The following is a 20,717-nucleotide window of genomic DNA, read 5'->3' as shown; positions in this document are numbered from 1 at the left end:
AGCTAAATGGATGGAAGGGTGCCAGGGACTCTGCAGTATTACAAAGAGGGACTTTTTCCGCCTATTTTGGACTGCCTGGGATAGCTCTCTTAAACCCACGACCATACTTTCAGCCTTTGAAGCTACTGGACTAGCTCCTTTTGATCCAGAACGGGTACTAGCATGCTTCCGCTCACGAGATAACCGCCCATCTTCAAGTGACAGTACTTCATCAGTACTTAGTGCTAGCGACTGGCGTAAGATTGAGCGGCTTCTATGCCAAGTTGTGGAAGATATATACGATTCATGGGCATCAAAGCTCTCCCATACAATACACTCAATTGCCGCAGAAAAGCAGATCCTCCAGGTGGAAAATGAGCAGCTCAAAGAAGCACTAATCAATGAGAGAAAGCGCCGTCAACGAGGTAAGCTGTTGCTCCTTGAGCCGGCAGCAGAGTACAATGGGGGTGCTGTATTTTGGTCACCTACAAAAGTTGCACAGGCACGCCAGCACCAGGCAGATAAGGATGAGGAGAAGAAGGCAATACAGGCTCAAAAGGATGCAGAGAGCAAGCGGCGAGAGGAGGCAAAGGCTCAGAAAGCTGCCTTGCTTGAGGAGAGACGACAACTACGAGCTGCTGCTAAATTAGAGCGCCAGTGGGAGCGTGAGCAGAAGGCCTTTGAGGTACAGGAAACCCAGCAGGCCCGCACAATTGAAAAACAACTCCGTGATGACATAAGACTTGCTAAAAGAGGCAAGAAAAAGAGCCTTAAGCCTCCTGCAGCAACTCCGGAAGCTATTAAGGAAGTACAGCCAGAGATACCCGTGCTGGAAGTAGACAGAGCTGCTACAACACGTACATGCAAGATACGGCTACCTAGCCGCTTCCGCCAGGAGATATAGTAATATATTGTGTCACATGATACAATAAGCCTCTCTAATTGCTACACCAAAAAATCTGGTGATTTTAATATATATATAGCCTTGTACAGCCTCACTGTTGTAGCTGGTGAATGTCCCGAAATCGTGCACGAGCCAGTCCCGTGCATGAGCCAGTCGCTGACGTTAACCGTAGTGCGACTAGCGACGCTTCCACTCACTCCAAAACCTTCCCCAACACACGATGCGTCTCAGACATTATGCAAATCCCAGCTAACCCCGCCACAGCCTTCATGTTGCACCTTTCATGCCATGTCTCGACGGGCCACTCGTTCCGTGGCGACTTACTAGCTATTATAACCTTGGCGACATCGATATCTTTCAGAATATTGGAGCTCTTCTCCCTCCAACTCCTTATCACGACCTTCTCCTTCAATAATATTCCCTTATGTCATCGTTGCTGAGCAATGATCCTTCTTTCTCACTCGCGCTTCTTATTGCTGTTCATGTCGAGTGGCCTGCTATGGACGGAAACCACTGGTCAAATGCTCGGTGACTGGAACAGAAGAGGACTATTACGCACGCGACAAAATGGAGGTGGAAGAAATAATAATGGTAATAATAATGGGCCTGATACCAGCGCTTTCAACATTGTGAATGGGAGAGTTTACACCCCAGGATTGGGAATAATCCTAGCAGTGAGTCCTTTCCACAAGACCAGCGAGCGAGGGCGGCTTGAGTGCGACCTGTAAGCTCACAAACTCAAGCCCCAACCGTTTACGCCGATGGGCGGGGACTTCCTACACATAGCCATTGATGTATCTGGCGATGGGAAGCTTCCAGTGCCACCACAACGCATGAACGATCCGCTCACCCAAGTTTTCAACTTCACGATGTTTCTTACCAGCGACTCTCTCCAGAAAAACTTCACCATATCGAACCTTACCACGACGACACCTCCCTTTGCCGACATCATGAGCCAAGAACTTGGGCAGACTGTAAAGCATATCAACTTCGAATGGCCAGATTGCCTCGTTGGCGATGGTCGAGAAAACATCGGCGCAACAGCCCGAGGGGACTACAATATCTCCATTCACCAGAACTATCGACTCAATGGCAACAATCATTACAGCATATTCAACCTCCCGATCAGTGTCACCAATAGTATCAGCCAGTTCCCAGGAGCAAACCAGCTGCTTACCGTTCCGCCTCCAGGACCTCTGAACGCCAACGGAGGACGGATGAATTGTGATTTGATTTCAAATCCAATGATGCGCTTCGCAGATCTTGTAGCGAGTGTCAACAACCCGCCTGGTCAGCCTTTCCAGGACGTCGCCGTTGAGACTACACAAAGGAGTGATGGAGGGCAAGTTGGGTCACCAGGGAACGCAAATCCCAATAGGAATGGGAATGGTTTTGGCAATGGTAATGGTAATGGCGAAATTGGGAACGGAAACAACAATCAACAGATCGGGAACCAGCAGGGAGACTCACAAGCTGCCCTGGGTGGGGCAGGTTCAAGGCTGGCGACCACTGGAATTGTACGCGCCGCACTCATCACGGCTTTGGTTGTTCTGCTCATATAATCACCTCAAGGGCTTGGTTGGCCCTCTAGTTTCCGCTATCACATCCGACGACTAGAGACAGTCATTCGAAGTTTTCCTCTCCTCGTCTCTCCCGACAAGGCTACTCGGACGAACTGAGAAATGTCCAAAACGGACCTCACGATATCCGTAACATAGTGCATCATCATATACCCATCTTGACGAACTTTTATGCATATTCGGACAAATACATATCACCTGTTAATACCAAAGCATTACCCGTCAGTGCCTCAGCAATGCACACATCCACTACAGCCGAGCAACATATGACGTTGTAGGCTAGGCAAATAATTGAATCAGCGGTCAATGCAGAATCTGCAGGCCAGGCTCAAAGCTCATGGAAGGCGTGTCAATCGCTATGCCGGGCTGCCCTGTTTCAGAGTTGAGGGAGGGGTTAGTGCGTTCATGCAGGGGGTTTCGCAGTTTCAGCCTTATAGAACGAACCGTGAACTGGTCCTCCCATGGTTCGACGCAAGCTCTCTCCAGATTAGGCGCGGTTCGAAGAACTCGCTGCCACGAGCTCAGCATCCGAGCTTACATTCACAGCTACTGTCCGAATAGAGTTTAGCGCGTACATGGTCCAACAGCTCGCGTTTGCACGACGCACACGTATAACAAGTTTTCGTTTTTCATTTACTTCGATCGCTTGTTGTAGAACGCAGCTATCGGCTGCACTCAAGAGCATGGAGAATCGTCGTTGAGCGGCATTGCTGCTAGAAGCACCCAAGCTGTGGACTTACCCAGCTCCCATGGGTTTTTCTGCTGATGTATCATCCTTATGGTTCTTGTCCGTATTGTAGATAGAAGATGTGTGTTCAATGCATATAACGGCCGACTCTCTTCAGATCCCTTGCATCTCTTCTACCACTCGACATACTTCTACTTCCATCCTTTCACCCTACACTATCACCATTCGCGAATCTCCCCTCCGGGCCCAATAAACCCAGGACTCACCCAAGCTTTTGCATCCTTAGATAACTCCCGGACCATGTCCTCATCCACCTCGATGCCTAGGCCAGGGCCTTTGGGCAAGTCAATATACCCGTCAGACACATTCCATACTTCAGGATTCTTCGTATACGACGTTAAGTCCTGGCTCCCAGCGTTATAGTGGATCCCCAAGCTCATCTCTTGAATTGCAAAATTCGCACATGTAGCGTCTACCTGGACGCATGCGGCCAGCGCAATCGGGCCAAGCGGACAGTGCGGGGCCAGTGCTACATCGTAGCCTTCACACATGGCCGCTATGCGCTTCATTTCTGATATGCCACCGCAGTGTGAGATGTCAGGTTGGAGAATGTCGACACATCCCGCTTCCAAGAAAGGACGAACGTCCCATCGACTGTGAAGACGTTCGCCTAGCGCTATAGGACAGGAGGTTACTTGAGCCAGAGCTTTTATCCCTCCAATGTGCTCCGAGAGAAGGGGCTCTTCAATGAAGAGCGGTCGATGAGGCTCCAGTGCTGCAGCAAGCTGTTTGGCCATCGGCTTGTGGACACGCCCATGGAAATCCATTCCCGCATCCATCCCCAGCGCCTTGACAGTCTTCAATCTTTCGACAGCCGCATCAAGCTTGGAGGGGCTATCAAGCCAACCAATATCTTCGGTTGCATTCATCTTTACAGCGTTGAAGCCCTGCGCTTTTCTAGTCTGGGCTTGTTTCTCGACGTCCCCTGGACGATCGCCACCAATCCAGGCATATACTTTTAGCTTGTCGCGGACCTTGCCGCCGAGCAGTTGGTACACGGGAACGTTGAGTTTGCGCGCCTTGAGGTCCCATAGTGCAATGTCGATGCCCGCTAGTGCGGACATGAAGACTGGCCCACCACGGTAGAAGGAGGTCCGCCAGCACATTTGCCATATGTGCTCAATGTCACTGTCATTCAGTTAGCCCACGATATGAGAAATAACAGTGGAGGGGAAGAGAAGAATCAGTAGGGGCCACGTACTCTGCTTCAAATCCTACATATCTCTCCGCCCACGCGTCGAGACACCCTTCTACGGCCTGTGTATGGCCTTCCAGAGATGCTTCACCCCAACCGATATGTCCATCTTCATCTGTGATCTTGACGAACAGCCAGCGGGGAGGAACGCGGAAGTACTCGATCTTTGCGATTTTGCCCATTCCTATTCTTTTGCAATGCGTGGCGAAACGAAAATGAATTGGCAAACTATGGGAACCAATATTCGTCTCAAACTCAGGCTCACTTATTCTCGCATAATCGTGATCGTTCCTAGGGAAGAAAAGCTAGTTGAGGGGCATCGGATTACCACATTCAGTAACTCCCCCAATCCTCTGCCGTTGTGCACTTCCATGAATGAGATGACAGTGGTACCTGACGATCATGGACTCGTTTGCGGGGTGCCGACTTAGCTTCGCAGAACGGAACAAATGATGCCGAAGTGACCTTAAGACGCCCGTAACCCTCATACGCATGGGCGTCTTTGCTCTCCACCGGCTTCAGATTCCAGAACTAATACCGCGTACGGAAAAGCAGTCTTCCGTATTGATCTCACTGAAAGACAGCTAGTGCACGAGCCACGTCATGACCTCACCACCGACTGGCGTCTTCGTTCCCGTCCCAACTTTCTTCAAACCCGCGTCGGCGACAGAAACTCTCCAGCCCGCTATCGATGTCGAAACCCAAGTCGCACACTCCGTCCACCTCGCGAAGAATGGAATCCGCGGCCTCGTTCTGCTCGGCTCGACGGGGGAGGCCGTCCACATGTCGCGACAGGAGCGCTTCGACCTCCTCGCCGGTGTTCGCAAGGGACTGAACGATGCGGGATTCCCCGATTACCCGATCATGGCGGGAGCGCTCGTCGACAATGTGGAGGAGGTGTTAGAATGGCTGCGGGACTTCGAGAAGGCTGGTGCACAATGGGGACTTGTGCTTGCACCAGGATACTTTGGAGCAGTTGCCGATCAGCAGAACATCAGGGAATGGTACACAGTGGTGGCAGATAATTCTCCGATACCGATTCTTGTGTCAGTAGAACAGACGGAGACTTCGCTGACTCCTGCTAACTGCAACAAGGTATAATTATCCGGGCGTCACGAACAATGTCATGGTTACTCCCGAGACATATCGGATTCTCGCACGACACCCGAACATCGTCGGCTGCAAAATGTCGCACGGGAACGTCTCTCACCACGTACAAGTTTCCCTAGATCCCGATATCGATCATACAAAGTTCCGCGTCTATAGCGGTTTTGGACAACAGCTGGGTCCTATCGTGTTTTTTGGTGCTGCTGGTGTCATCGACGGACTTGCAGCGATATACCCGAAGACAGTATCTAGGCTCATGGACCTGGCAGAGAAGAGACCGATAGAGTCCAATGTGCTGCAAGAGGTACAGGAGCTCCAGTATGCTGTCAGTTCGGCGGAGGAGTATGTGGGCAAGTACGGTATTATTGGGATTAAGGAAGCGGTGCAAAGAGTCTTAGGTATGGGAACGCTGGAGGGCGGAAGATTGCCTCTCAAGGGGAAGTTACCAGAAGGGGAATGGGAGAAGTGGCAGGAGGTGTTGGGACGAATGCAGGAGATCGAAGAGTCGTTGTAGATGTTGGACATGATGTGAGAATGGCGCGCAGGGGGTTGGAGTAACAATTTCGCGATATAGCATCTGACGATTCCCCAAGTCAACATGACGGTATCGCGCAAGACGTCAACTCGCCGATACTCGAAAAGGGGACTGAGATCACCATGAGAGATAGATCGGAGCAGAAAAACGCCCCGCAGGGACTAGAGCCCTGGAGTGCAAGGTTTGGGACATATGCAACCCCACCAATCCCGCGCTGATCCGAGGACGTCTGCTGTTACTGTGCACCGCTACAGCTGCAATCGCGTAGTTAAATCACAATTCTAGAAGTTACCTGGGATGTTGTTGACAAATATATTGTTGACAAATTCAACGCCAACTATGACCTGATTATCGGGAAGCACTCGGGATACCCGAATCGCACGACATAAATTTGAGGTACTGTCTAGCACCACAATCACCACTCTGTGCCAACAGGATTATACACAGTATCGATACCCTTCTGACGGAGAGCTGGAGTTTGGGACTCTCTGGCCATCGTTTAGTTCTCGTTTCGATCTTATATTCCTTTGATTTGTTGCAATGGCGGACTCAACGACGCGTTTCAACGCCTTCAACGTCCACACCACGGCATACAAAAAGGTCGGAAATCATGAAATCGCCGTCAGTGTTCTGATCCCGAAAACTCTCAATCCTGGCAGACACCCTCTCGTCGTCAAGATCCACGGCGGTGGACTCGTCCTTGGAGAAGCCCTGTACAAGGGTTGGTTCGCGGCCTGGCTCGTATCCTTCATCCTGCGCAACAACGCCATCGCTGTTCTGCCAAACTACCGTCTGATTCCCGAATCCAATGGCAAGGATATTATGGAAGACCTGGCGGATTTCTGGAAATGGTTCGACGAGGATTTGCAAAAATGGGTGTCTTCGATCAACGAGGGTATCGCGCTGGATTTCGACCGTGTTCTGGTTTCTGGTGATAGCGCAGGTGGCCTCCTAGCGCTGCAGTCAGCGTTCACTCAACCGGAAGGGAAGATCAAGGCGGTGTTGGCCCAATATCCCATGACAAACATCCTTCGGAGGGACCCCATACCGAGCGGTGTTCTACCGAATGGTGCGCCGGCACCTGGCCCTGAGTACATTGACCAGCACATCGCGTCCATCAAACCTGGTACTATTATATCATCGTCCGTACCATACGATCGAATGCCGCTCTCGTATGCATTGTCGGCATACGGTCGCTGGCAGGAGTTCTACGGTACCGATAAAAACCTCTTGCCCATTACTGCTATTGAGGATGCGAAATATCTGCCGCGTACATTCATTTTCCATGGGGAGCAGGATACGGCGGTCAGCGTGGAGGATACGAAGACTTTTGTAGAGAAGGCAAAAGAGGTTTTGGGGGATAAGGTGGATATCAAGCTGGTTACTGTGAAGGGACAAGATCATGGTTTTGATTGCGTAACGGACGTGGACGAGGAGAAAACGGAGTGGTTGAAGGAAGGGCTGAAGTTCGTTGAGCAGAAATGGTTGGCTTGATTGAGTCAGGCCATGATAGCACCTCGATTGATTCATACTGTAGAGAGATTGTGAAGAAGCCAAGAGTGGTCGATTTATCAACATGCCGTCCTCGGCGCATTCTCTGTACTTCGACAGTAGTGTTCTATCAAATAATGAACTCATTACAGGCTACACATCCCTCCACTTACTGTAATGGAGGTCTAATTTAGCGGGATACCATGTTGAAATCTCTACAAAACATGCTTTGCCCTAGCAGAAATCCAGCACAAAGCTTGTTCAAAGTCGAGCCGCTTTTCCGTGGCCAGGTGGAGAGCACCCTGAATATCCGGGACCCTGTCCGAGGTTTCCCGGTCCAGGTGGCCCGCGCGTGGACGTTCATCACGACTCATATGCACCTTTTCCGTGCCTGAGGGCTCACCATCCGTCCTATCACTCTGCTATGCTCACGAGTGTCTGGTAAGTGTAAACGCCATGGAGAGGACAGACGAGTCCAGTGAAACGCCACGAGCTGCCTCGTGGCACGATGGCATCAGCAATCCAACCACTGGGAATGGGAACTCCGCATCGCCGACTCGTCCACATACGCTTACCACAAAGGAGTCGCCGCCAGCTAAACGCAAGAAGCAAGAGAAAGAACGGAGTCGCGTCAGCAGAGCTTGTGATCGATGTAAGAAGTAAGTATTTCCATTTTCCCGTCACTCGCGTGGGCGACTCCCAGTATCTCTACTATGATGCTGACTAATCTTGTTCAGAAAGAAGACCCGGTGCAATGGGCGTTGCCCCTGTCCGCTGTGTGTGCGGGCTGGATTTATCTGTGAATTCACTGCATCCTATACCAGAGGAAGGCTGCCACCAGTGATGATAGATGCAGATGCTCTGGCAGCGGTGAACGGATCGTCTACCACCCCGACCACAGCTTCAATCACTCATACCACATCTGGGAATTCGTCAACATCCCCCTTCCAGGTGCCGAAGATACCTTTGCAAAATACCGAGTCCCTAAATAGTAGCCACGGACGGATGCCTGATGGCTTTCCTGGCACCGAAACATTGGATGCAGCGAACGAAGATGTTGCACGGGATTCACTTTCCAGATCTTCCCCTGAGCCCACCGAGACCGACCGGCAAGGACATTATATAGGTCCTTCGTCAGGGGTGTCATTCCTCCTGCGGATCCAGAAAAAGCTGCACGAGAACCGCTCGTTGTCTCACAACTCCTCCATCTTCACATTCGGCGACGCTCCCCTCCCTGATCATGATGACACATTTTTTGTCTTGCCTCCTAAGGCGGACGCCATACGCCTTGTCGAGAGGTATTTTGACTTTGCCGCACCGACACATCGGTTTTTGCATCGACCTACTATAGAGAATTTACTGGATGAATTTTTCGAAACGCGAGGAGAGATGCTTCATAAAGAAGACGCGGCTGCGAAGAAGGCCCTGTTGTTAATGATTTTTGCACAAGCGCAGGCATATATGGAGCCTGCAACCGCTGGCGGGGATAACAGTGCCCAGTATTACTTCGCTGCGGAACGACAACTAGCGAAAGAGCGGGGTGCTTGCACATTATCCAGCGTGCAAGCAAGGCTTGTTGAATGTTATTATCTCCTGGCTCAGTCTCGGATTAATCAGTGCTGGAGTCTGTTTGGAACTACCGCCCATCTTGCCCTCGCGATAGGTCTCAACAGAAGTAGGCGTGGCGACAGTTCTGGAAAGGTTGATTATCTCGAGCTCGAGTGCCAGCGAAGGACGTTTTGGAGTGCATATGTACTCGACAAGTTTCTGTCTGCCGCTCTGGGCAGGCCCATGACGTTGAGAGATCCGGATATCGATCAGGTACGAAGACTGCGAAATTTGACGGACGTATGAAAGTGTCTAATCCTCAATAGGAGCTCCCAACGGTAATCAACGACGATGACCTGTTTTCCCACACCATGAAGCCCACCCCACCAACCACGCCATCCATCATGCGAGCGCCTGTTGAACACATTCGACTGTCCCGCATAGTCTCCTCCGTCCTGCGCGACCTCTACCCCATCCGCCCACCGTCAATGCCCCTTCGCATTGAACTCGCGGCCAAATACTCCACCCAACTTGTCGAGTGGCGCTCAAGACTCTCCCGCTTCCTCGACGCCGAAGGCATTGACTCGTCACTCCTTCTCCCGCTTTACCAACGCCAACGTAACGTCCTCAACCTCGCTTACTACCATACAATGCTCCTTGTCCACCGCCCCTTTCTACTATCCAACTTTGCAAGTCTGTCGAACATTGGTGCACGGCCGGGTCAGGTGTCCAATATCGACACTAGCGAAAACATCACACAGTGTCTCGACGCCGCACTAAGCATCGTCCGCATCGTCGATGAAATCTTCCAGAGCTCACAAATCTTCCGTGCGTTTTGGTTCACGCAATACTACGCCTTCTGTGCCGTCGTCGTGATCTACATCTACCGTATCCAGCAGCAGCATTCGGTCGACTCAGGGAAAAGTGAGGAATACTTCGCTGCGGGCCAGAGGTGCCAGGCGCAGCTTAGTAGTTTGACGGATACGGATTGCCTAAGTAAAAGGTACTGCCTTGTCCTCGAGGAATTGAGGCTTGAAGCTGCAAGGCAGACCACTGGGAGTCCCGCGACCTTGCGTCCTGATGTGGCGCCTATGAATATGGACACTCAGAATACCCGGCCATCCGAGCCTCTTCCGAATGGTACTCCGAGCTCAAGTCTTGCAGTGCCGGTGCCGACGGCATCCAACGCCGACCCTAACCCATCGACATTTCAGTCTACTTTCTACAGCGGGGCCATCCCTCCAACACCAGAGAGTGCAGTGTTTACGAGCACATGGATGGGTAGTGATGGCTTCATGGAAGATTTAACTACATGGGGTCAGTTTGATAGTTTTGTCACTGCGGGTATCGGCGTGCTCGACGGTGTAGGTACCGGGTTGGGACGGTGATGATGATCACTGTTTCACTACACAATGCTTAGTCATAGAAGTGAGCAGGTATATAAGGACGACTTCTGCGATACGTGGATGTACAGGCTTGAATTTCACTCATCGAAAACGCAGGAACGGGGGATCCATGTGCTCCCTTACCTTTTGTTTCGAATCGTACATCTTCATGAATCATGTTTGGTCCTTGGACATCGAAAACAGTCTTCCCAAGACGTCATGTTTCCTGCGCGCGGGATCAAAGATTCCTCCCTGTACTCTTCATGTCGACCCTGCACCCTGAAAAGACATCTATACCGCTCACTTAATGTCCCATGCAGTCCCCAGAACTGAGAAGATTGACGCATCCATGAACATGGCCGTTCTTGTACAATTTGCGCCGTACAAAAGCCTTGTATCATTTCTCATATTCAGATATGGCATTCAAAACATTCCATCCATTGGCCATGTCGCACCCGCTGTTGGGAATTGACGATGAGGCCCCGTCATGGCGGGAGAGTGCAGTTGAAAACAACGGCAATTGGCAAAATGTTTTCTGCTGTGGAAAAACATTGATGACCATGGTATGTGCCACGGACAATCCAACACTTTGCACTCTCTGTGGCATGTTTCTTCTTCCTTCTAAAGAACATTGCCTCACCCCGACCTTGATTTAAACTCATTTGGGATACACATATGGGAATCTTCGCATCCTCCGATACGTGCTATGATGGTTGCCGAACCCGCTCAGCTTTCGAATAATGGTCTCCCTTCAGTAATTTCGCAATGTCCAGGTTCCCGCCACATGAGTGGAGTGCAGGCTGTTCAAAATCTGACATCTACAAATAAAATGTCACGATCTGGATCACGAATTCAAAAGTGAAACTTCGCAATGTCATGGATGAGCCACCGAGCTCTCTCCCTTCTGCCCCAGCTGTTGGTTGGAACCTGCTTCAACAAAGAAAGACGGAAAAAATAGAATGACCCTTTTTGCACGGGGTTTTGAGATGCGGATACCTCCTTCGACAAGTAGGACTTGATAACACCGATTTTGAGATATGGGCGATCAAAATCTCAAAGACAGTGAGCGAATGTGGTGTTGCGGTTGCAGTTCAAGAATACAAACAGTTTGGGTACACGACCCATGCTCCGGGCTTTCGCACCAGAAAGCTTTTACACGTTACCACACTCCTTAAAAGTCGTCAGGATATATTTCACTCTGGGAGCTAAAATTACTGATCACACCTCTCATGATTCGGAACTTTCATTCTGACCTGCCAACTGGGAAGTTCTTCAACTTGGTGACCTAATATCCACCTTCAGTTTACATGAGCGCAAACGTGGCGTCTGCTCAAGAAACTATAAATGAAAGCCTGAATGGTCCAAGTGACTGAGAGCTGTTACCCACGATATAAAATCAAATGGCGTTTTGTCTATGAACGCGCAATATAAGGGATGTGCGGCACCATAAATGTCCGATCACACGCACTATGACTCCTTTGTTGATGTTTTCTGCCTACGTCGGCTCGACACACTCTCCCTTTGGATATCTCCGCTCCTTATCCATCCTAAAAAACAGAAACCCGGGAATGCACGTGCCACGGTGCCTTTCACTAGCATAATTCGAAATTTTAGTTCTTCACTACTACTACATAGGACATGCAACGTTTCGAAACCCAGAGCACTTTTGTACAGCTACAAAAAAGCTCGGGTAACTTAGAACGCGAAATCTCTAGGTCGACATCTCTCTCGTAATGCGGATATCTCCAAAAACGGAACCTCAACTTGAATGTGCACGCGGACAGTAGTTCTCTATGGATTTTACGCATACCCCAGAGCGACCTATGCTTTTCTTCCTTGATAATCTACGTTAGCGTATTTTTCCCGACATAAATGTGCACTCGGACGTCGGTTTACTATAAAACATGACCCATACCCCAGGGTACATGCTCACTGCCTGCTCGACAAGTTTCACAACGTGTATTCCTTGGAGGAAAAGAGGGGAAGAAAAAAAAGACGATATCAGATCAATGTGTAACTCACTTGACCTTCCCTGAAGATAGCCAATGGAACGTCATGTTTGTCGAACCGCAAAAGAGACGACGCGTATGCGTGCTTCCGGGCGTATGCGAGTCATGAAAAGATGCGGAAATGATGCACTCAATTAACTTGAAAATTCTTTAAGGCCTCTTGACCTAAAAGTGAGGGCGGAAGAATTATGTGTTTGTCTTCTCGTCGGCATCAGAAACAAATTTGCCTAAACTAGATGACATGTCTCTCTGGTATCTGCCTAGATCAGCTGGTGCTCCGCGGTATGGCTCTTGCTGCAAGACAGGAGCTGTGAGACATGGAGCAGCTACCATCACTGGGGATTGTTTACCCCGATTAGGGTGGTAGCTAGTCAGTTGGCCTCATTTATCTGTCGAATGGGCCCAACCTCCTTGATAGCTAAATACCACCCCATCATTTTACATGCATTTCTTGCTACAGCTCTCCGCCTGGTTGGACAAACTCCTTGTTGGATTACTGGAACACTAGACAAAGTCGCCGCCTGTAAAATACACATAGTTATTGCCTTATCGGACCATGGTAATGAAAACTCGCCAACGACGCATAAGTAATGAAGGCTCAGATGCTCCTATGCGATTAGTTCGAAGGCGGAGAGCGGTGGTGATGGTGATTATCATGAGTAGAACCACTCAGACAGTCCATTCATTATAAGTTTAGGAATCTTGTGGTACTTTCATGTTCCGTTATCTGCCCTGCAAACACAGAGACCTAAATCAGTGCAGTTTAGAAAGTCGAAGCAGGGAAATAGAGGACAGCGACATCGGCTTATTATCCTCCATGCTGTTTCTGGGGACGCATATAGTCAACAGCATCATTGAACTCCTTCTTGAATGGTATTCGCTGGCGCAAATTGGGCAGAGAGAAATTCTAGGCTGAAATTCACTTCTCGGAAATGTAATCACAGACGTCTTGAAGGGAAGGCTTGAAGGAGCAGGGTTTCAAGGGAGATATGTGAACGTCTTTCAACCCTTCTTGGGCTATTATGATGTAGGAAAACGCTTCATTAGACGGAGGCACTCTGGTTGACTCTCCAGAAAAACGCATTCGCCGACATAAGTCTGTAATGATGGGATTCAGCATCGTGATGTTGTGTGAGAATCAGCTGGTATAAACGATAGTGACCGCGGAGATACTTGATGCCGAATCGTAGGGGCATCCTCTGCTGGTGTGTTGAGGTGGACGGCCGGATAGCGGATAGATGAAAGAGGCGAGTCCTGATTCGGTTAGCTTACAGCCTAGCCTACAAATAGACACAACAAAGGGCAAGACGTCTATTGACCCATCGACCTAAGACATTCTGTGTGAAAGCAATCAAAATAGGCAAACAACGGCATCTGCAGCCCTGGAGTCAGGCACCCGTTGCGGGCCGAGTGTGATTTTATTAGCCTTGTCCCTGAGTCTGGCCACTTCGAGGTCGAAGAGCCGATGGGGAGACGACTTGTATGACCGTCGTACGTGTCTCCAATGAGACCCTGGCGTTGTGCAGGCCATTCACGAGCACACCCTTTTTGGACAAACCTTTTGTGGACCTGTCCCATTTCTGATGCTCCGAGCAATCCCGACGTGCCGCCATGTCACTGACAATAATGATGTGTGCTTCTTACAAAAAGCATAGATATCCGACAACTTTAGCGTGGTGCAGGAGAAAATGCCGCAGTCGCATCCATTCATCCATCCTAATGGAGACGCACAATAGTGTGCTGTGGACACATACAAGAGTGAGTTTAAGGTCCGCAAGAAAGCATGACACACATCTGGGAAAAGGAAATCTTCTGTGCATCCTCAGGGTCTCTAGCCTCGGTGGGCACGTGGTGAAAGGCAGAGTCGAGACACCTTTTGACACTATCCTCGGTCTCGGATTGGGGCCTGCAGGTGCTATGTAGCCCTACGGAGGTACACAAGCCGGAAATAACGCAGTAGGTATCCATATGAAGCTGTGCCAGCGCCCTCAGTCCTCTCCAATCAGGTACACGGGCTGTCGCAAGGGGAAAAGACTCAAGAGAGCAAGTTCGGGTGGTCTGAATCATAATATCCTGCCGCCAGCTGACGGTGTAACGGCGTGGACGAGGCTTGTGGTTGATAGACTACTGTGTAGAGAATAATCATGGTGCGGTGCGCTGGCAGAGGACTGTCTGCTCGTGTGCCACAGGGTCGGTCTTTTGTCCCTGGCCCGGCCGGCCGAATCAGTCAATGAGGTCAGCACCTGGCACCCACCTAACCACACCTCACACCTCACCCACTCTCCAGAGCTGCCTCCCTCTCTCCCTCCCTTTCTCTCTCCCACCCTTCGCTCCCCCACGTTTCCGTCCCAGCAAATGCTCCCTAACCGTCCGTCCTGCCAGGAGAAACACGCCCAGCAGCGCTCCAACGACAGCGCGCCGCGTGCGTTCACGCCGTCCTCATCTATTTTGACCGCCTCGTCGCTCGGTTGGCTGCAGGACCTCTCCCAGGCCTCTGCGCTTTAGTCGCCCTCCCAAGGCCGACCACGTCGACACCGCAACCCAGGATGCAAGCCCCTGAGTGAGCTTGCTGAATCTTCGCTATGAGCTCCAACGACAACTCCGCTCGCTCTACCGTGGCCGCCGTTGCGGACCCTGCAGAGCCCGCTGCAACAACCCCAACAACAACCACAGCAACACCACAACCACCACCTCACAACACCCCCCAACCTCCAATGCCTCCCACGCACGACACCTCCGCGAATAGGCGGCCCACGCCCGCTTCTGCCGTAAACACCGCCGATGCAACTGGTCGCCGACAGAGAGCCCTCGGCGCCTCGAGCTCGCGGAACGCGTCTGCTTCCCCTTCGACCCTACAATCACCCACGTCCTCTCGCGACACGTCGCCCTCACGCCAGCCACAACGTCTGCAAGGCTCGACAGCAGCTCCCCTTAGGTCTGGATTGCGTTCCCGCAAGAATAGTATCGATGTCAGTCCAAGTGGAGCGCCAGGCGTCGCGGGCTCCAATGCCACCGGCCCTTCGGCCGCCGCCATCCAACGTGCCCTTTCCTCGGCAACAACACCTCAGCTTTCGCCTGCACCTCCGCAGGATTTCACTAGAGCTTCCGGCCCTTTGAAAGGTGCATCGGCGTCCAGTTCCGGAGAAAATACCCCTCGTTGGCCGGTTTCCCCACGACTAAAGTCCCCGCCTCCAAATCCAGATAACCGCTCACGCTCCCGGCGCAACTCGCTACGTGCGCAGAATGCAAAGAAACCAGACATTCCAGCGACCCCGTCAATCGTCGTCCAGAGCTCGTCGCCTGTCCCTTCATCCCGTCTTCCCGTCCAGGATGAAGAGGGTATCGAAGACGTCGAAGACCAGCAGATAACCATGAAAGCACCATCTCGAGGGGTGGCACCAAAACTGGAAACCGTACAGGAAGCTAGCGTACCCACAACGCCGTCCTTTGAAGGGTTGGAGATTGGAAGGTACGAAACTCTCATTCCCGGTGCTTGGCATCAATCTGAACTCGGTGAACAAACTGTGGTGAAAGCGATTTACTAACAAACACACTTCAAACAGTGTAGTCTCGAGCCTACATAGCCAGAGGTCATCAGACGACGAGCGACATGACGTCACATCGACCAAAGTTACAGAGGACCTTAGCGCAAGAACTAGCCGGCATAGCGAATCCGGCGGAGAAAATAACGATTCCAAAACAAAGATGCAGGAGCGCCGTTCTTCCTCCGCGCAACGTCCCGCGACGCTCACGCCACGAGCTTCATACTCGTCCCTGTCCACTATCAAATCGCGCACCGATGTGCCCACTCGCAACATGACGGTGGAGACGGAGACAGTGCCGTCTGTGCCTTCTCAATCCAACATTGGAAATCAGGACCGCTCGGCCTCTGGCAGAGCCGAGGGGAGCCTACGCCAAAAGCCGAGCAGCGAGACGATCCGTCCAAAGAAGGAGAAATCTAGACCCAAGCGCAAAGCTCCGTCCATCGTCTCCGGGACAGGTAGGTCTCCCACCTTTTTTAATGCCCGACACCACCACCACCGGCACTCGGCCACGGTTTCTTTGCTTGGGAGCCCGGGATCATCATATTGCTCGTATGATGACCCCCGGTTGACGATTGATGAGTCGCCCCCAAATCCGGAGATGCCAAGGCCTTCCTTCCGCCCTACTCTCCTATATTCTTATTCATTCTCAAGCGCTAACGGAAGTGCTCGCAAAGCATCATCCAAAGCCGATGTATTCGAACAAAAAGTCGCCAGTGCTGTGGATGAGGCCAATTCCTCAGACTCCGAGGCGACCTTCATATATGAGTCCAACCCTCCTGAACCGCAGCCGCATCGTAGCAGGCACCACTCGCGCACGCCGAGTATGACATCCATCGCCAGTGTGGCAGATCGTGGAGTCCGTGATGCGCACCGGAATATGGGCAAGAAGACCAGTATGAAGTTCGCCAATCCCTACGCCAACCAGAATGCAGAACTTGGATTCTCGGATCATGGGGACGGAACTGTGCGCGTTGGTTCGGGCAGAATAAGCGCAGCAGGACATCACCATCACATTGGTCGTCATGGACATGGTCGAGGTGCCCTGAATCACTTGCTCGTCGATAGCGACTCCTCCCTCGCTCAATCTTCCCGCATAGCAGCGGCACGTGCCGGATCGAGGCATACCTCTCAACCCAACAGTCCAAGGTTCCAGAACTTCGCCGTCTCGAACATGACCAACTATAATGACGCTATCAAAAACCGGGAACACTCCACCTATGATATGGACACGGAAAATGCTGCCGACGACGAACGGACTCCCTTGGTATCATCAATACGAAGCCCCAGAGCACGAGGCCCTCGCCAGCGAAACGGCATACTCATCCGGCACCAGGACCGTCGACATCGTCGTGGCACAGGGTGGTTCCGCCGGATCGCAGGCTGTTTGGTCCTTTCCGTTCTGGTCTTGCTGCTCGTGTTCGGCGCGGTCGGTCTGATATTCGCCACAACGAAGCCGCTCACAGACGTCAAGATCCGTGCTATCCAGGACGTGGTAGCAAGCCAGGAAGAGCTCATGTTTGACCTCTTCGTTGAAGCGGTGAATCCTAACGTCATTGGTGTTACAGTTGCCGATATGGACATGAACATCTTCGCAAGGAGTAAGCATGTTGGCTCGGATAAGTGGTGGCGGGAACATGGTGGCGAACATGGGAACGAGGAAAATTGGCAACATATCTCAGACAGCGCAGCGGCGCCCGTGGAGTTAAATCATGCTCGTACTAAAGGCGTTGATGAGGGAACAGATCCAGTTGAAGATCCTGAAATTGGCGAGCCACGAACCATGTTACTTGGCCGCATCTTCCACTTTGACTCCCCACTGGCTTTTGATGGGTCCTTCTTCAAGCGCCACAAGAGCCAGTCCCTCGGCGCCTTGCGTCTCCAGAAACCGGGAAACAAGACGGAAGCCGGTGGGACCGAAAGATGGGAAGAAGTTCTCCAGTATCCTTTCGACCTGATTGTCAAAGGTGTCTTCAAGTATCAGCTTCCTTTGAGCACACAAGAACGTAAGGTGGCGGTCAATGCATCATACCACTACGACCCCGACACCGAAAAGAAGAAATTGAAGGCTGCTAGCTCACGCAAGCGGCAGTTGTTACCAACACCTGTAAACTTACCCTGGGGACGTTATGCTCGCGGCCTCGCCGAAGCAAATGCCGCAGCGTATTCCTAGGGAACCATTTTCTTGCATCGCATGGACGGAAACCACAAGAGGACCTTGTAACCCGAAAACCGATACCCAATATACACGGATTAACGACTATAGACTGGCCGGTGCCACCCACTGGTCCCATTGGCTCGACAGCCTTGACGAATTTCCTTTCATTTTGCTTCCTCAGCCTTACTAGTCGGCTTTGGTTTTGTCTGAGTCCAATCGGAGGACAGGCCTATAACAGGTTCAACCTTGTTGCTTGTACGCAATTTAGCGCGGTGTTCTGTTCCCATTGGCGGCCGTTGGCCTCGCTCACCTTCCTTGCGGAAATCTTTTTCTATGTCAGTCGTATGTTTGGCGTCTTGACTACGGGGGAGAGTACATCGATAACAAGTCAGCCGGGCGCTATCGAGGATAAGCCGTATAGCACAGGGGTGGGATGACGGTCCTTTGGCGTTCGGAGCTGCGTATGAAGCCGAGCAACGGTGGTGTGCCCTTTACAAGCTGCTGATGTCGTATAGTTTCGGCGTTTCCCTTGCCTTGGCGTGCTTATTGCTGGCTCTATGGGATCTCAGCTTGCTCAAGATTGTATTGCTACGAGAGGAACCGTGGTTGAATGAGTGAGGGACTGCTTTGTGGAAGGATTCTTCAATGGAAGCGATTTGTGAGAGCTGAGGAAGTAAGGGCTTATAGTTGCCTGATAACGGATACCCAATCATTAATGGCACCTGGCCCCTAAATCATGGCTACTGGAGACACAGTGAACTAACCACTTTCCATTGGCAAAGACATATCGTAGAGCTCCCACACACTGGAGCGGGTGACAGTGGTTTGAATGGAGCGTCGATTCGTACTAAGATATCCACACGGATTTAGCCCTCTGCTACAATCATCGGCACCAGCTATAAGATGGTTTCAAATACGAAAAGCGTTTTAGGGCCTGTTCGGTTCCAAGTGTCATTTTTTCGAAATGGAGGCCCAGGGGGGTAAGCGCCGGCGTCGCGCTTGCGTGAAATGGAGCAGGGGGAAAGGGCTTCATTTTAGAATTACTGTGGTATCCGGCCGAAGTAGTGTAGCTGGTCCGGGCACGACAGGGGTGTTTAGCTAATGTATTCAAATGACGCTTTTCCACATCTGTCTATTGTTACATACAAACTTCAGTACTTTGTGTGACCTCCTTCCACCTCAATCACAGCTTGGCAATGAGCTGGCATACTATCAATGAGCTCTCGAAGCACTTCTACTGTGATTGACTCCCACACCTCCTGAACCACCGTACGCAGTTGATCATATGTAAGTTGCCTCTCTCCCTCTTGCTCAGGATAGAATTGCTCTATATAGTCCTTCATCTTGTTCCACACAGTCTCAATCGGATTTAGGTCAGGAGAGAATGCTGGCCAGAAGGTTGGGTGGATATCCCTTGATGAGAGCTCCTCCATTGTATACGTAGCTGAATGCCCAGATGCCCTATCTTGCATGAACTTAAGGTGAGGATTCAGGTGTAGCCAGCCATCAATAAGAGGCACAATTCGATCACAGTAGCTCTCTTTGTTGATCGACTTCTATTCTTTCTCCTAGAAGAGATGAGGGCCTTTTGATATGCCTGAGAAGCATGCCCAAAACATCCATCCATGCTTCTTATGAATTTTATCCACCAAGCACGTATCATCAAGCTCCTCTCCTGGCTTTCTTGTAACCCATTGTTTTCGATGCCACCTACCAGTTATCCAGATCTCATCGCTCCATAAGATCCTCCACCACTCCCACGGCTGCCAGTTGATGTGAGCTTGTGCCCACTCAAGACAAATCTGCCGATTAGCCTCAGTAAGGGGTGGCTTAGCTCGAGCTATGTAGCGTCTGTACCCTCTTCTTCGTAGAGCACTCCTGATTGTGTATTCACCAACACCCCAGTGCTCAAAGGGGCCCTGAGCAAGTTGGAGGTAGCTCATTTGTTGGGTATTGTAGGATGATCGGATGTATGCCTCAAGCTCATCAACTTGGGCATTAGTAAGATGAGGCAGACGACCGGAGCGCTTTTTAGATGTGACGAAGTTCTTGGTTACTGCATAACCAACTTGTCATTTAGTGCAATTAAGCTGGTTCACAATAAAAGTATAGCTATGGCCTGCTCGATGTAGGGTGCGGGTCTCAACAATCTCATTGCAAGTGAGGTATCGGTGGTGGTGGTGAGGAGATGTAGATGGGGCTTCAGGCATCGTGTTGATGGTAGGTAGATGCACGACACGACAGAGGTACGTGGAGTTCTATACAAGATATGGGTGCTACTCATATTTTTGTCTGTAATAACATTTGATTACATGGTCCGAGTACCCTTGTCATGCGCGGACCAGCTACACTACTTCGGCCGGATACCACAGTAACCTCCCGAGGTTAGTTTAGAAATGGCCTTGTTATATTTGCGCACAGGGCAAGAAACTGCCTGTGTCCACGCTAAACAGGGCCTTATTTCCTAGCGTAAATAGAGCCTTCATATTTCCTGCTAAGCTAGCACGTGAGAGCTAAAAAGGGGGTTTTTTACGAA

General features: G+C 51.0%; 9 protein-coding genes across 9 annotated transcripts; 6 read left to right on the top strand and 3 right to left on the bottom strand.

Moving 5' to 3' along the window:
- EI97DRAFT_96011 (uncharacterized protein) lies at positions 1–1,069 on the top strand. Its single transcript, XM_033803238.1, has one exon. The coding sequence runs from the start codon at positions 11–13 to the stop codon at positions 881–883; it is 873 nt and encodes a 290-aa protein (XP_033652200.1). The 5' UTR covers positions 1–10; the 3' UTR covers positions 884–1,069.
- A 23-nt stretch (positions 1,070–1,092) lies between these two features.
- Positions 1,093–2,687, top strand: EI97DRAFT_421799 (uncharacterized protein). Its single transcript, XM_033797069.1, has 2 exons — positions 1,093–1,557; positions 1,627–2,687. The coding sequence occupies exons 1-2, from the start codon at positions 1,327–1,329 to the stop codon at positions 2,443–2,445; spliced, it is 1,050 nt and encodes a 349-aa protein (XP_033652199.1). The 5' UTR covers positions 1,093–1,326; the 3' UTR covers positions 2,446–2,687.
- A 587-nt stretch (positions 2,688–3,274) lies between these two features.
- EI97DRAFT_95975 (mandelate racemase/muconate lactonizing protein-like protein) lies at positions 3,275–4,798 on the bottom strand. Its single transcript, XM_033803237.1, has 2 exons — positions 4,413–4,798; positions 3,275–4,339 (listed from the first exon to the last, which is right to left on the bottom strand). The coding sequence occupies exons 1-2, from the start codon at positions 4,586–4,588 to the stop codon at positions 3,370–3,372; spliced, it is 1,146 nt and encodes a 381-aa protein (XP_033652198.1). The 5' UTR covers positions 4,589–4,798; the 3' UTR covers positions 3,275–3,369.
- Positions 4,799–5,009: 211 nt separating this feature from the next.
- On the top strand, positions 5,010–6,027 carry EI97DRAFT_380763 (aldolase; the record flags this gene model as incomplete). Its single annotated transcript, XM_033795774.1, has 2 exons — positions 5,010–5,452; positions 5,502–6,027. 2 exons carry the CDS (start codon positions 5,010–5,012, stop codon positions 6,025–6,027), a joined length of 969 nt encoding a protein of 322 aa, XP_033652197.1.
- A 561-nt stretch (positions 6,028–6,588) lies between these two features.
- Positions 6,589–7,542, top strand: EI97DRAFT_459937 (alpha/beta-hydrolase; the record flags this gene model as incomplete). The annotated part of the gene is made up of 1 exon (XM_033801057.1): positions 6,589–7,542. One exon carries the CDS (start codon positions 6,589–6,591, stop codon positions 7,540–7,542), a length of 954 nt encoding a protein of 317 aa, XP_033652196.1.
- Positions 7,543–8,544: 1,002 nt separating this feature from the next.
- EI97DRAFT_459936 (uncharacterized protein) lies at positions 8,545–10,475 on the top strand (the record flags this gene model as incomplete). The annotated part of the gene is made up of 2 exons (XM_033801056.1): positions 8,545–9,360; positions 9,414–10,475. The coding sequence occupies 2 exons, from the start codon at positions 8,545–8,547 to the stop codon at positions 10,473–10,475; spliced, it is 1,878 nt and encodes a 625-aa protein (XP_033652195.1).
- Positions 10,476–15,063: 4,588 nt separating this feature from the next.
- Positions 15,064–18,196, top strand: EI97DRAFT_459935 (uncharacterized protein; the record flags this gene model as incomplete). The annotated part of the gene is made up of 2 exons (XM_033801055.1): positions 15,064–15,950; positions 16,045–18,196. The coding sequence occupies 2 exons, from the start codon at positions 15,064–15,066 to the stop codon at positions 18,194–18,196; spliced, it is 3,039 nt and encodes a 1,012-aa protein (XP_033652194.1).
- Positions 18,197–19,332: 1,136 nt separating this feature from the next.
- On the bottom strand, positions 19,333–19,614 carry EI97DRAFT_380907 (uncharacterized protein; the record flags this gene model as incomplete). The annotated part of the gene is made up of 1 exon (XM_033795782.1): positions 19,333–19,614. The coding sequence occupies one exon, from the start codon at positions 19,612–19,614 to the stop codon at positions 19,333–19,335; it is 282 nt and encodes a 93-aa protein (XP_033652193.1).
- A 465-nt stretch (positions 19,615–20,079) lies between these two features.
- On the bottom strand, positions 20,080–20,400 carry EI97DRAFT_434890 (uncharacterized protein; the record flags this gene model as incomplete). Its single annotated transcript, XM_033798737.1, has 2 exons — positions 20,281–20,400; positions 20,080–20,229 (listed from the first exon to the last, which is right to left on the bottom strand). Coding segments are annotated over exons 1-2 (261 nt in total), but the record flags the coding sequence as incomplete, so codon positions are not given.
- Between the last annotated feature and the right edge of the window lie 317 nt (positions 20,401–20,717).

The sequence above is a fragment of the Westerdykella ornata genome (assembly GCF_010094085.1).
Source record: "Westerdykella ornata strain CBS 379.55 unplaced genomic scaffold EI97scaffold_18, whole genome shotgun sequence".
Taxonomy (NCBI): Eukaryota; Fungi; Ascomycota; class Dothideomycetes; order Pleosporales; family Sporormiaceae; genus Westerdykella; species Westerdykella ornata.
The sequence above is the reverse complement of the archived record's forward strand: the minus strand, read 5'-3'. Positions and strand labels throughout refer to the sequence as shown.

Excerpts from the sequence above, each read along its gene's own strand:
- EI97DRAFT_421799 (XM_033797069.1), top strand. The coding sequence starts at position 1,327 with ATGATCCTTCTTTCTCACTCGCGCTTCTTATTGCTGTTCATGTCGAGT. Across the intron at positions 1,558-1,626 it reads GATTGGGAATAATCCTAGCA|CCCCAACCGTTTACGCCGAT; the intron begins GTGAGTCCTTTC and ends CACAAACTCAAG.
- EI97DRAFT_95975 (XM_033803237.1), bottom strand. The coding sequence starts at position 4,588 with ATGGGCAAAATCGCAAAGATCGAGTACTTCCGCGTTCCTCCCCGCTGG. Across the intron at positions 4,340-4,412 it reads TATGTAGGATTTGAAGCAGA|TGACATTGAGCACATATGGC; the intron begins GTACGTGGCCCC and ends ACTGAATGACAG.
- EI97DRAFT_96011 (XM_033803238.1), top strand. The coding sequence starts at position 11 with ATGGAAGGGTGCCAGGGACTCTGCAGTATTACAAAGAGGGACTTTTTC.